This window comes from Mchenga conophoros, linkage group LG9, assembly GCF_057382185.1.
Source record: "Mchenga conophoros isolate Kocher_MC1m ecotype Shallow Benthic linkage group LG9, M_conophoros_male_GT1.1, whole genome shotgun sequence".
Taxonomy (NCBI): domain Eukaryota; kingdom Metazoa; phylum Chordata; class Actinopteri; order Cichliformes; family Cichlidae; genus Mchenga; species Mchenga conophoros.
The window spans coordinates 28953045-28966129 of record NC_140534.1 but is presented as its reverse complement, the minus strand read 5'-3'; the positions used below and the strand labels follow the sequence as shown (position 1 = coordinate 28966129).

General features: G+C 41.2%; 1 protein-coding gene across 1 annotated transcript; it reads left to right on the top strand.

Moving 5' to 3' along the window:
* The first annotated feature begins 74 nt into the window (after window positions 1–74).
* On the top strand, window positions 75–13012 carry tnfrsf11a (tumor necrosis factor receptor superfamily, member 11a, NFKB activator). Its single transcript, XM_085287397.1, has 10 exons — window positions 75–381; window positions 4158–4233; window positions 4691–4816; window positions 5895–6041; window positions 6138–6219; window positions 6608–6675; window positions 6827–6946; window positions 7109–7158; window positions 7372–8293; window positions 11003–13012. The coding sequence occupies exons 1-10, from the start codon at window positions 307–309 to the stop codon at window positions 11284–11286; spliced, it is 1950 nt and encodes a 649-aa protein (XP_085143523.1). The 5' UTR covers window positions 75–306; the 3' UTR covers window positions 11287–13012.
* The last annotated feature ends 73 nt before the right edge of the window (window positions 13013–13085 follow it).

Here is a 13085-nt window from a genome sequence, read left to right as displayed (position 1 = left end):
ATGAACGTGGGAGGAGTCCACTCTCGGTAAGTCACTCATTTTTTACAAGCTGTTGCATTGCAGCTCCCTTCACTACGCGTGGGTGAAAAGCAGAAGGAAGATGAGAGGGCAGATGGGAACTGAAGCTGTCTAATCGGGAATGAAGGCGCGATGTCCTGTGAGATGTTTGGAGGTTCAACCACATTTACGCACTCAAGAAGAATTGATTTGCAGTGAGGACATTTAAAGAGTCCGGGGATCGGATCTTTGTTTATTGGCTAATAAAGAAAAGTTTGCCTCAGAAGTCGTCTTTGTAAATCAGTAGAGATGAGATTAAACTTTTCTACAAGCTGGATTTTCCGCGGCTGGATTACGTGTGTCCTTGTCACCTTTTACGCACAGGTAAAACGCGTTTTCCCCACTATTAATGATAAACATTTACCCCATTAATTAGCTAAGAGGTTGATATCAAATGAGTTGACGGTCACCTTTGAAGCCTGTGGGTCTCTTGTTTACTGCTTCCCTTGGGTTATCGGGGTCCCTTTAAATGAGAAAGTTAATGCAAAAGTGCTGAGATTAACAGTTGTTCAGTTGTTTTAGGCAAAAGATATGTAACCGTAAACCCGAGTATGTGTCAACACACCAGCATTTGCATGAGCTGGTCAGATGAGGGACGAGGGAAATTTGGGGAACAGTGTTTTTTTTTGTTTTGGTTTTTTTTTGTTTTTTGCGCACAGACACTGACTAGAAACAGCTGTATTTGGGCCGAAGCCACTTCTCCCCTGCTCTGACCACAGAAAAGCCGCTGGCAACTGGACGTTCTTCTCCCTCCACCAAGTATTCTTTCCACGTCCAAGTTGCGCATCAGGAACCTCATTGGGTCAGCCAGAGGCGAGGTTTAAAAAGGTGGTGCAGGGGCCACAGCAGGATCTCTATTTTGCATATCACAACCAACTTTTACAAACTTTTTTTTTTTGTGGTTTCCTTTTTTTATCGTAGTTCGTAATATACCTAAGAAGCGCATACTAAAAAACCCTATTAAGTAGATTTACAGAGATTAAAAATGACTTAATGTCGCAGCTGATACACTGCCACAGTTAATTTGAAGGGGAGAGTGAATATAGTCGATGGCATGTTGTTGTCCACGCCGTTGTTTAGTCCAACCAGCTAACGCTGTCCAGGTGGAGAAGTTTATGAGATGTGGTTGAAGTGGTGGGACTGTTGGGCACCAGTGATCTATCATTGCTTGTGTGCCTGCATTACCGTAAGCCAGCATTGGCATAACTTTGACTGGAACGCACGCTCTTCTTTCCTGAGGTGTGTTGCAAGAGAAAATGCTTGTGGGGGCATTTTACTTGTCAATGCAGTGATCCAGAGAGGCAATTGCGCAAAAGAAATATATAGTTGTTCCTTTCCCCCAAAAAGTCTATGAAATGAGTCAAAGTTTTACCAGCAGCAGTGGCAATAGAAAGCAAACACGTGATACAGACAGTTGTCTGGATAGGAGGGATGGAATATTTTTCAACTACGTTTTAAGGTGACATTGCAAACCCTTGGCTTTGGTTTGTTCTCACCATGGTCTTGCCATTACTGACTCACACTATTCCCAAAGAATTCCCCTTCTTTTTCTTGGTTTGCAACCACTTCATCCAATACATTCCGAGTTCATTTCAAACTGTCTTTGTGACATTGAGCAATGCACAATTGCTTCAAGATGTTCAGAGCTTAAAAGTCAATATATCATGAAGAACTGTGCTTTGTTGGGTTTATTGCTCGCCTGCCCACAAACAAGGCTCCTGAACTTTTTATTTGCCAGATTTTCAAGTCAGTCATGCATTCATCCCTGCTTGTATGCACTCGTGTTGTCCTGTTATCTATTAGCAACATCTTGCTGCCTCTTCCCTGACTTTTTTCATTGAATATTTGACCAGTAATTATTTACCTCTTCAAGTTCCGTCAAGTACCAGATCAGATTTATGACTACCTCCGGTTTAAAAAGCAGTGCACTGCCTATGAGCTCTGGATCAGGTTTCATTAAAGCAATTAGCACATATTCTTTTAACTTTTTGCAGCACCTGCTCTTCCTTGATTTTTGGGTTGTTTCTATTATATATTTTTTTTCTATTCACACATCATTGACTGTCACCAATTTCCACCAATTTAACAGCCGTTCTTTGTGGGGGGGGTTTTCTTCTGTTACTTGTAAATGAATTTTTAAGACAACTTAGTCCCTTCTTTTTTCTGTTTTGAAGAATTATAATTAAAGGTATGAGATATCAGGTCTTGATTTATGCAGGTGGCATTAAGGGGATTTGCTTTTATGGCTGTTAAGAAACAAACTAATCACAGGTGCAAACATTATACAAAGATCCAGTTGTTGTGCAATATGCTTTTACAGCATCTTATCGTGAACCAGTAAAACCCCTAGAGGCCTATGAGGTGCAGTGTGCTTCTCTTGGCTTTGAGCCTGTTGCTGCTGTGGCCGTTATGCAAATTCCCTTGTCCGCTGAAAGCTTATGGAATGTGCTCTGCATTTGATAGGGTCACACACGGCGGTGAATGTTTCTGTAAGTTAAACAAAACAGCTCGGAAACCAGCTAGGGGGCAGTTGTGACATGTCGCTGAAGGGCTGGAACTCTTAATACCTCTTTGTTCTTAAGCTTCACCAAGTCCTGCCCGCTCTGTCCATCCATATACTTTCCACTTCCCTACATCTTCTTTTTCAAGCAATTCTATAACTTCATATCTGAGTACATGCAGCACATCAAGTTAGCTCTGAGGTCGGATGTGCTATGTTTACCATTATGTTAACCTATAATCATATAGGGTGGGTCACTTGTTTTTCTTTTGCATCCATTATATATTTAGTAAATCAAAACACATTGTTTCACGTAACTCAGACCCAATGTTTAGATGTGGCGGTAACAAAAACACAATTCCCGGCATTCCTTTGGCTTCCTGTGCGCTCTGGTCCAGCTGTGCATATTAAAAGCCATATCTACCTATCTATCTATACTCAAGCCTTTTAATAGCATGGGAATCTTTCCTACTTCTGTCACTTCTGTCTCCTGCAGCATATGGTGTCCATTAGTGCTGCGGTCTGAGCTATGAGCACTGTGTATGATTATCCCTCTGGTTAGATTATAAAACAAAGATTGGCTGATGTGTGAGTCTGAGTGGAGGTAATTAAAAGCTTGAGAGTGTTCATGCTGCGCTGTCGTGGTCTGAAGTTGGAAAGACTGACACAGTCTAATCAGAGGTGTGAGAAAGAAGACAGGGGAGGATGAGAAGGGTGTGAAAACAGTGTTGAGTCCAGTATTGTATACTTGAACTGCTGGGGTAAGCTCAGGGATTTTTCCATTAAAAATCAAATGAACAAAAAGAAATTGTGAATATGCTTCCCAAAGGAAAACTTCGGGGAAGCTTTTCTGAACCTCTGCAACACCAGCAATTCAATTACAGTACAAATTACAGTATTTAGTAGTAAGGAAGATGAAGCTTAGACTGAATGGCAAAATGTTGGTGGTCAATTCAAGGTCGGAGTCAAAGCAGGCCTATAGGTTTTATTTTTCTACATTTATATATAGACACTGTGGTTTTGGCATCATTTCTGTTATAACAGCCAAACTGTCTAATTCAGCAGTGTGGCCAGGACTTCTCCAGCCCTTCATTTAGAGCGGCTGGAAGGTCAGTACAGTAAGTAACCTTTTCAATAAAGCGTTTATTGTTTGTGAAGAGATGCAAAGATGTTTCATAGTTTGTTTCCATGCTTTCTAACGAGAGCTGTGTTTAGCTGCGTGACATCAGGAAACTTTGCATAGTGGTTTTTTTAGAGCAGAAGGCCTTTAGAAATCTAGTGTAACAACTGCACAAGATTTGTTTTTTGTTTTTTTTATTTTACAGCACAGCACTGATGGCTGGGAAAATATTTGCATGTGATTAATTATTCAAAGTCAGCCAGAATGGATATTGTATGATTCCTGTTACTTCCCTGTTGTGTACTTGTGGACTTTGTTTTTCCTGGTCTGGAGGCTTCAGAGCTGCGCTCAGGTGTTCTGAGAGCATGGAAAGAATTTCTGGGCACGTCTTGAAAATGTTTTTACCATCCTGGTCCTGACTCAAACATTATACCTCTTACTAACTGTTACAAACTTATCTTTTGTCTTCATTAATTACAGAACGCAGATTCCAGACCTCAATGTAAAGAAACACAATACCTAAAAGACTCCAAATGCTGCAACAAGTGTCAACCAGGTAACTAACACACACACACACACACACACACACACAGAGATAGTGGATGCATATCTGGTTTCCTCTGTGGAGTCAGCATAAAGTAAAAATAGCTTTCCATTCACAAATATTCTAAAGTAAAAGAGGAAGGATGTTTAAAAGCAGATCTTTTTGGCTTAAAGTGGCACAGACATGTGCGTGTGTTTCCACAAATGCGTGATATACACACACACACACACACACACACACACACACACACACACACACACACACACACACACACACACACACACACACACACTCTCACTTAAACTGCTAAATATATCAACTGCTTAAAAAGAAGAAGGGAGCTCCAGTTTTATCAGTCTCTCTTTTGTTTTCTTCTATTTAATTAGGCTTTTCTGTGTTATTGTAATTATGTATGCTGGGTTCTTAAATCCTCTGCCTAACACCCACTGTCTCTTCTTTTTGCCACTAGGCTATTATGTGTTTAAAGACTGCACTGATACCGCTCAGACTATATGTCGTAAATGCAGTTACGGAGAATATCAACCCAGCTTGAACAATGCCTATCGCTGTCTTAAGCAGAAGTTTTGTGATGAGAGTGAGTACCTTCATTTATTTATCAATTCCATACATTTAAATCCATTTTTCACTTCTTACTTGTGACAAATACCATTCATTTCAATTCTAAAAAGTTAATCAATTAATTATAAAACGTTTTGCTTATTAATTTGGCAATCTCTGGTTACTTGAATGACAAAGATCAAACAACCTTTCCAAACATACTCTACAGTCACAGCTACACCATAAAAGAATACTCTCCAGTCAACAGTATTTAATTTTATACTCATGTTTTTAATGTTTTAGTTTCTCTTTTGCAACCCCTTTCCCAAAAAATCATGAAGCTGTGTAAACATTAACGAAGTGCAGACCATTTGCCACCGTCCCATTTCTAAAAAGTTGAGATTGAGACGGTTTACTGCCACGTTGGATCGCCTCATCTTTTTAAAACTCCCCATACGTCTTTGGGGACTCGGGGAGCATATTGGTGAAAAAAATCTGAACGTTTTTGCTAAATTCATTCTCAATAAAGTTTTAAGCTGTTCAGCAGTTAAGGTCTTTGTTTGCCTCGTTTAATAATGGGTCAGATATTTTCAGTAGGTCAGATTTTTTCCCCCCATGTCGTTTGGTATTGTCCTGCTGAAATAATGAAGGCCTTCCTCCAAAAAGGGCGAAAACTTTTATCATTCAACTTTAATATGGCCTTTGTAGATATCACCCTCTCCTGTGTCTCCTGACAGTGATGTTTGGAAGTGCTTCTGAGCCCATCCACTGACTCCTTTGTTTTTTGTTTTTTTTACAAGCTTGTGTACAGACATCTCCTTGCCCTCCTCTCCGAATGTTTTTTGAAACACAATAAATACATTTTCCACCTTTTCCATACTTTTATACATTATTTGTGTGCTATTTTCAATCAAATAAATGATTTTCACTTCAGTTTTTTGTTTACTCTTTACACAACACCTCCATATTCATACAAACGGGGTTGTGGTAGCCAAGAATGCTCAGATCATGGAATTATTTTTCCTTTGTATTGAGCTGTGGAATGGGAATTTGCATTTAACACACTTAATCATTCACTTCATTTGTACCTTTGTCTTTTTCTTTTAAATCTACAGGATTGGGTTTTATGAGAAATAATGAAAACTCGATAGAAGAGGAGCCATGTCGCTGTGTTGAAGGCTTCCAGTGTTACCCCATCAACTGTGAGTTCTGTGAGAAGATACCCACCTGCCGACCCGGACAGGGACTTGAGACAAAGCATGGTGAGAAAGTCCACAACGCAGAACATCCCCCATTTATAACAAGTCCCTACAAACGAGTTGTAAATCCGAGATTACGATTTGTGTTGTTAATTATAGATCAGAGGAAGGTGTGTGAGCCGTGTCCAAAAGGATTCTTCTCTGATAAGGACGATGACGAACCGTGCAAACCGTGGACAAAGTAAGCGCTTACACACACGTGCACACACGTGTTTTTAGCCTGGAATCTTTTGGCATATTGTGAAGGGAAAATGCAGTTGGGCAGCCGTCCCTACCGGCAGCCAGCAGTGGTTATGAGTAATATATTCACCACTTCCTCTGGAACCCTGGCTGGAGCAGACATCAGCTTCCACTGCCAGCCAGACCTGACAGATCATCGGCGATGATGATGACGGTGGAGAGAGAAAGAATTTTGTTTTCCTCTCTATCCATCTGCCTTTCTGGTGTTATCTTTGCAGAACTGCGAGTTGAGCACGTTGGTAGGAAAATGTGGAGTAGAAGGGAGAACTAAAAAAAACGAACTACATTCTCATTGTCTAAATATTCCTCTTCTTCTTCCTCTTTCCCAGTTGCAAGGCTGATGGCAGCAAGGAGATCAAGCAAGGCAGTGCTGAAGCCGATGCAGGGTGTGGACCACGTGAGTTTGGAAAGACACGGACATATACAATGTCATTTTTTTCCATATGACAAAATCGTTTCTGTTAATTGGAGGCTTAAATGTCACACTAAATGTGGAGAGGGAAAAAACAGTAGACTAAAAGCAAGCTCAATAATTGTCTGTCTTACAGGTGACCCGGTCATTCCTATGTCCTTCTGGGTGATGGTTTCAGTCCTGTCAATCATTATCATTCTGTGTCCCCTCATTCTGCTTCTCTTCTGCTACAAGGACAAAATGAAGTTACTCTCTGGTAGGTCGAAATTCTCTATGAACCTTTCTCTTCTGCCTGTACGACTGCTTTAACATACATGTAGACGTTGGCACAAAAACGTGAACTTTCATAAATACTGTGATTTTTTTTTTTTTCCTGCATTTTTTTTCAGTACTTACATCTTGTTGTTTCATTTCTCAGTAAATCTGCGATCCTGTGTCCAGAATCTGAAGAGGACCCGGATACAACAGGTAAGGTGGAATTTCTGTTAGAATAAAAAACCTCAAACAAAACCGAATACATATAGAAACTAAACTTGTTGCAAGCTGTTTCATCTACTTTTTCTATTGTTTGTGACAATTTTTTTTTCCATTGAAGCAAAGAGCCTGTATATATCTAACATCATCTTACGTGCATACTTGCAATAATTTACAACTCTTCTTTTATCGTTTTCTTCACTCTAGGAGACACTGGCTCCTCTTTACCACAGCGGAGCAGGAGGAGGAATAGGAGGTGGTTCTGGTGCCTCAAAATGCACGCCATGTGAGGTGACCAAACTTATCGACCAAGCACCCTCCAGCCCCACTGACAACCCCTCGTGCACCTTGCCCATCTCTGTTCCTGATGTAAAGGTCTCTCTGCCCTTCATAAAAGAGATGACAGAGGAAGGAGGGACTGAGAGGAAAACACCAATGGAGGATCAGAGCAAAAGATCTGGAGAACCAGAAGAGGTGTCGGAAGAAGAGGTCGTGAGCGTGTCCCGGCTTTTGACAGGTTCTTGCATGTGTGTCATTCCTGTCCACGAGCCCCTGGAAGTAGGGGAGAATGAGGACTGTAGCCAGGCTGTCAGCCCTGGAACACCGGGATCGTGTTCATGTGGAGGGCTAGATGGAGAGAGGGATGGAGGTGGAAGTGGGAAAGAGGCTAAAGATGGAAATCTCAAGAAAGTCTCCACGAGTCAGTCGGGTGTCGCACCGCTTGTTTCTCTTTCTCCTCCTCTCCTCCACACCTCCACCGCCGTCCAGTCAACCAGTCCGCTTCCTGAACTCTACCTGCCATTGTCCCAGATGTCGCCGGAGTTCAAATTTCACCTGAAAGAGAGATCGCCAACAAAATGGGAGGGGTTGTACAGACTGATGAGCACAGACTCCACATCAACAGAACATAGCACGACCTCTGCGATGACCTCGGTCACCCCCTTGTTGCCATCCCCATCTGTTGGAGAGCTCTACATGGACAAGCCCCCTGAGGCCACAGCCCCAGAGCAAGACCAGGGAGTTCCCTGTGGGGACAGCAGAGACAACAAGCTCTCATCACAGGAGTCAGAATTGGAGTGCTCACCGGAGAGCCTTCAGAGTCAGCTGGCTGATCCAAATCTTACCTCAGGTACATGAAATTTCAAAAACTGATCATATGAGAAGCCCCAAAAAATGTTAATGATAAGGAAAAAGAGAAGTGATAAGGTACTAGCTCCAAACTAGTGGGGGAGGTAAAATATTAAGTAATAATAGTAACTTAATAGTAATCATCAAGTGTTGACAGGACAGAATTATGGCTTTTAAAATTAATGTACACTTTTGTCTATTATATTATATTATATTATATTATATTATATTATATTATACTATATTATACTATATTATACTATATTATATTATATTATATACTTTTTTTCCCCAAGCAGTTGAGTCGCACAGTCACAAATCTATTTTTACTCCTCTTGGGGTAATGAAAAGCTAATTTGGAGCTGGCTATTTCCTGGCTATTTTTTTGCTGTGACCGCTCAGCAGCGTCAATAAAAACTAAAAACACAGTGGTTGAGCGTTATGGGGATAATGGCTCATTACAAAGTTTGCAGGACCACAGTTGTGTTTGCCAGGTGGATTTCTGTGTTCGCTGTTTGTGTAGGCAGTCGCCATTGTGTTGCCACAGGGTCATACCCATACATGATTGGATACACCACATAGCAGTGTTCTCTTTCCACAGCATAGGTGGGACTAGCCACCAAGAATAACAGAATGAAATTTAGATTGGTTTTAATGGAAAGTTTTACAGTCACGGGGTTGAGCATGCATTGTTCTCACACAGACCTTATGGTTGTGCCAAAGAGAAAAATCTACGGGAAACATTTATTCTCTGTGCCTCGAGCTCCTAGTGGTTATGGTTAGTTATAAAAGCAGTAATATCTGAGCAGTCTGATAGAGACTGTGGTCAGCTCGAGCTCAAACGTTATTAGCCGAACACAGAATAGACAGAGGATTGGTCTCAGCGTAAAAATATGGCGTTTGTGTGATTGTTTCCAAGAAATAGCTTTTATTAAAGCCAGTATTGATAATCTGAGCCTGGATTTTGGCGGGGCCACACAGGGAGCAGGAAAAAGATATGTGTGTGTGTGTGTGTGATGTGCTAGTGAGCCACCAGAACCGCACTCTTAACAAACACTGCTCTTTGTGTATGTGTGCACCAGTGTCGAGTATGCCATCTACAGTACAAAACTCCTGTTTACCCAGAGTTCCATAGGGTTGCGCAAAGTGACCGCAGCTTTAATTGAACCAAGATGTGCTCAGCTTGAGTAATGCTTTTATAACCTCGCAAACCCAACAAAAACACACACACACCAACTTGTGAAGCGTTTTTTTTTTTTTTTTTGACTCTCACTGATGACTGGTTACTTTAATTACACATCTGCTGGCTTGAAGTGAACACAGTTCCCCATCATGCAGTAATGAAAATTGTTACAAGGGCTTCCCGCCTATACTATTTAAAGGTTAGGCAAGGTTCAGAGGTTTCCCTTGTCTCACCCACAGTAGCCGTCCCAGTGCACATTAGCTTTATTTATTAGCTACTGACCGGCTCAGGGCAATTTTGGGGCTGCCTTTGTTGAGCGTCAGCTCAATAGGGCTAATGACCCACATTTAGTCTGACAATCAAAGACTTAAGCTGACACCTATCCATGAAAAATTGGCAGATTCTGATAGAGAATATGCACAAGTCAGTTTTACCCCTGTCAGCGCAGTTTTTGGGTATCCAAAAAGATCAACGTGGTACTGAGAGAGGATAAACAGAAGACCCAAGCAGATTCCTCAGAGCATTGTTTTCAGAGCTGTGGTGAAATGGCATATTTTCAAGCTTGCCCTCTCAGACTGGTATTCCGGGAAATGCGATTGGATACTGAAACAGAGACACACACATTTTGAGAGTCTGTGGTAGCGTTTGCCTTTGGCTGCATGTGCTTTTGAGCGCATATGTGTATGTGTAGGTGTGAAAATGCCTGTTAGTGCATTTTCTTACATTTACTGTATGTGTGTGCGTGTGCATATGTGTGAACAGATGGAACATAAGCTGTGAGTCATGGAGGTTTGGCCTCCTCTGTCGCCTGGAAAGTCAGACAGGAGGCTGGAGAAAATAGGAACCAGAGGTTTGATGCGGTGTAATGCGATTTACAAAACAAAACTGTTTATTTCCTAATTCACCTGCTGGTTTAACTCTGTAGGTGAACAATATACAGGCACTGGCACAAAGGGTATTGATGCAAGTTTGTGTTTGGCAGGAAAGCAACTGTAGGATGGAGATTAGACACTGAGATGTTTGTGGATGGAGCGGCACATTTAAAAAAAAAAATTGTTCAGTTGAATCCTTAAAACCCCAAAACCTGTGACAAATTGCTTCCCTTTAGTGGTCTTGAGTTTCACTTAGTTAGCTCCGTCAGTATCCAGCACTTCTATGTCGAGAAGGATATGATATGGTGGTCTCTGTAGCCGTTGCCTTTTTGTGGTCATCCTGCAAAGTCATTACACCCACTGTCCATTTGTCACATGAGGTTAGCCAACAGTTAGTCCCTTCTTCACTTGTGTCATGAAATAGGGCTCTGGAAGCCTGTTTGTACAGGAAAAATGAAAGTCCTACACAACCCTACAATTATAGCAACACATCTCGTTGAATTTCACAATAGGCTGTTATTGCATCGGCATTTTCTATACCAGTCTGGGGATACAGTGTTTATGATTTTCACGTGAAACTAAAGATTTTCTCAGACATCGTCTATAAATAGCCTCCTAACCATTTACGCCTCCTCTGTGTTACTTTTCTATTTAGGTCAGGTGTCTGGGAACCACAACACCACCTTCATCTCCAGCGGTCAAGTGATGAACTTTAGCGGTGACGTCATTGTTGTCTGCGTCAGCCAGACGTCTCACGGCAGCGACGAGGTGGAGCGGGATGATGGCTTCGGCAACCCTGTCCAGGAAGAAGCCACTGAGACTGCTCCGTTTTTTCAGACCAGCTTGAGATCACAAGGGGACTACATTTCCCACTGTACTTTGCAAGATGAAACACTGCCAGTCCAGGAAGCGATGGAGGAGCAATCACTGGGAAAGTGAAAAGCGGCCGGTGGCTTTGCTTTATGTTTTATGTCACTTCAGAGATCATCGCCATAGTCCGGGTGCCTATGTTATCTTTTGATTACACCAATCAGCCACAACATTAAAACTGCTGTCAGCTGAAATGAATCATGTTGATTATATTGTTACAATGCAATGTTCTGCTGGGAAATCTTGGGTCCTCTTCCATTGACTCATACCACCCACCTAAACATCGTTAAAGATCAGTCACATCCCTCCATGGCAACGGCATCCCCTGACAACAGAATTCTCTCCAACGGGACAGAGTGTCCTGTCACAACAAAAAAACTGCTCGACAACTTGGCATAACACATGGCAGTCCAATCAAACATCTGCTGAGTTAGCAAGAACAAGCCTGATCTGCAGAGGCGCACAGGACCCAAAGGACCCACTGGCCAGACACCACAGGACACCCTCAGTGGGCTCATGTGCATGCACAGCAGAGGTTTTTTTTGGTTTTTTTGGCAGAATGGTGGGTTTAGTGTTATGGCTAAGAGGTGTACATCAAATAAGTTATAGTAATAATGAAAAACAAATGTGTCTTGTCATGTCTGTTTTCCAGATAAAAACAAGGAAAGGATGGTGTAAAGTCATTTTAAAGTGATCAGTCAGATAACTGGGAGATCAGTCTTTTGGGAATCTGACTCTGTGTCTCCACAGTTGTCTTACTAATGAACCATCTATAACCTGGCCTATTTCAGACATTAGTCACTGAATCTTGCCACGGGAATCTATTCCCAGAAAAAAAAAGAAGAAAAGCTGCAGTCCTTTTCAGATGGAAACTCCCTCCATTCCAGACAGTGATGGGGAATTTTGTTGTGAAATGGATGTGGAAGTAGAGTTCATACTGCAGGTGCATAATATTTTTATCGTTGCATTGAACTTACAGCTTGGTCTCGATACAAAGAAGTTACAAAATATTTAATGTCCCACACATTTCTATTGATTACTTGCTTTAGGTAACATCTGTAAGCTCTTAGTTTTTAACTTTTGTAAGTCTGGATGATTTTGATACTTGCGTAACGGAATATCCACCGTGTGGAACATGCGTTTTAGTTGTTGTATCATAGAACTTTGAATATGCAAGCCACAATAAGATCTGGCTGGACAGAATTTTAAACATATCAATGAGTGAATTCTTCTTTCTTGCCTGCAGGATCTGTTTATTTTTTAAGAGACACGTCCAGTTTTGGTACGATGCTTGTTTGTAGACTTTATTTTCTCCCTACTGCAACACAAGTGCAGTTTTTGTCTTCGAAACAAAATGCTATGCATTTGATAAGCTATTCTATTAGTGATTTCTTTTATTCGATTTTAATGCCCAGGCCTTCCGATGCTTGTTAATAATAACGGTTTTGTTTAAAAAAAAAAAAAGGAAAAAAAAGAAAGATTTTACGAGGCAGATTGTTTGTGTGTATTTCAGAAGTTTCAGATGTGATCAGTGTGTGTGTATATATTTCATCTGTTTCTCAAAGACGAATGAATATGCTGTCAATTGATTTATTGTGTGGATTTTGTGAAGTCGAGTGGTGCCATTAACAGCGAAGCGCACACAGGAGTTTCAATGAACTGTTAATTTATAGCCCTGCCATATGTATGCAGCTTTGCAAAAAACAAACAAACAAAAAATGTACATATAAATCAAATCTATTGCAATGAATTACTGAAAGACTATTTTGATCGAAATTAAATGTTTTGCATCTAATTTTTTTCACGGATGGCTGCCATCCTGCATTCTGTGGTTACTCTTGGTCAACTTTCCTATTTTAGGGGGGGGG

What these genes read in the sequence shown, in the direction of transcription:
- tnfrsf11a (XM_085287397.1), top strand. Translation starts at nt 307, where the DNA reads ATGAGATTAAACTTTTCTACAAGCTGGATTTTCCGCGGCTGGATTACG. An exon ending in CGATGCAGGGTGTGGACCAC is followed by an intron (nt 6,676 to 6,826) that starts GTGAGTTTGGAA and finishes TCTGTCTTACAG; the next exon opens with GTGACCCGGTCATTCCTATG. An exon ending in TGATCCAAATCTTACCTCAG is followed by an intron (nt 8,294 to 11,002) that starts GTACATGAAATT and finishes TTTTCTATTTAG; the next exon opens with GTCAGGTGTCTGGGAACCAC.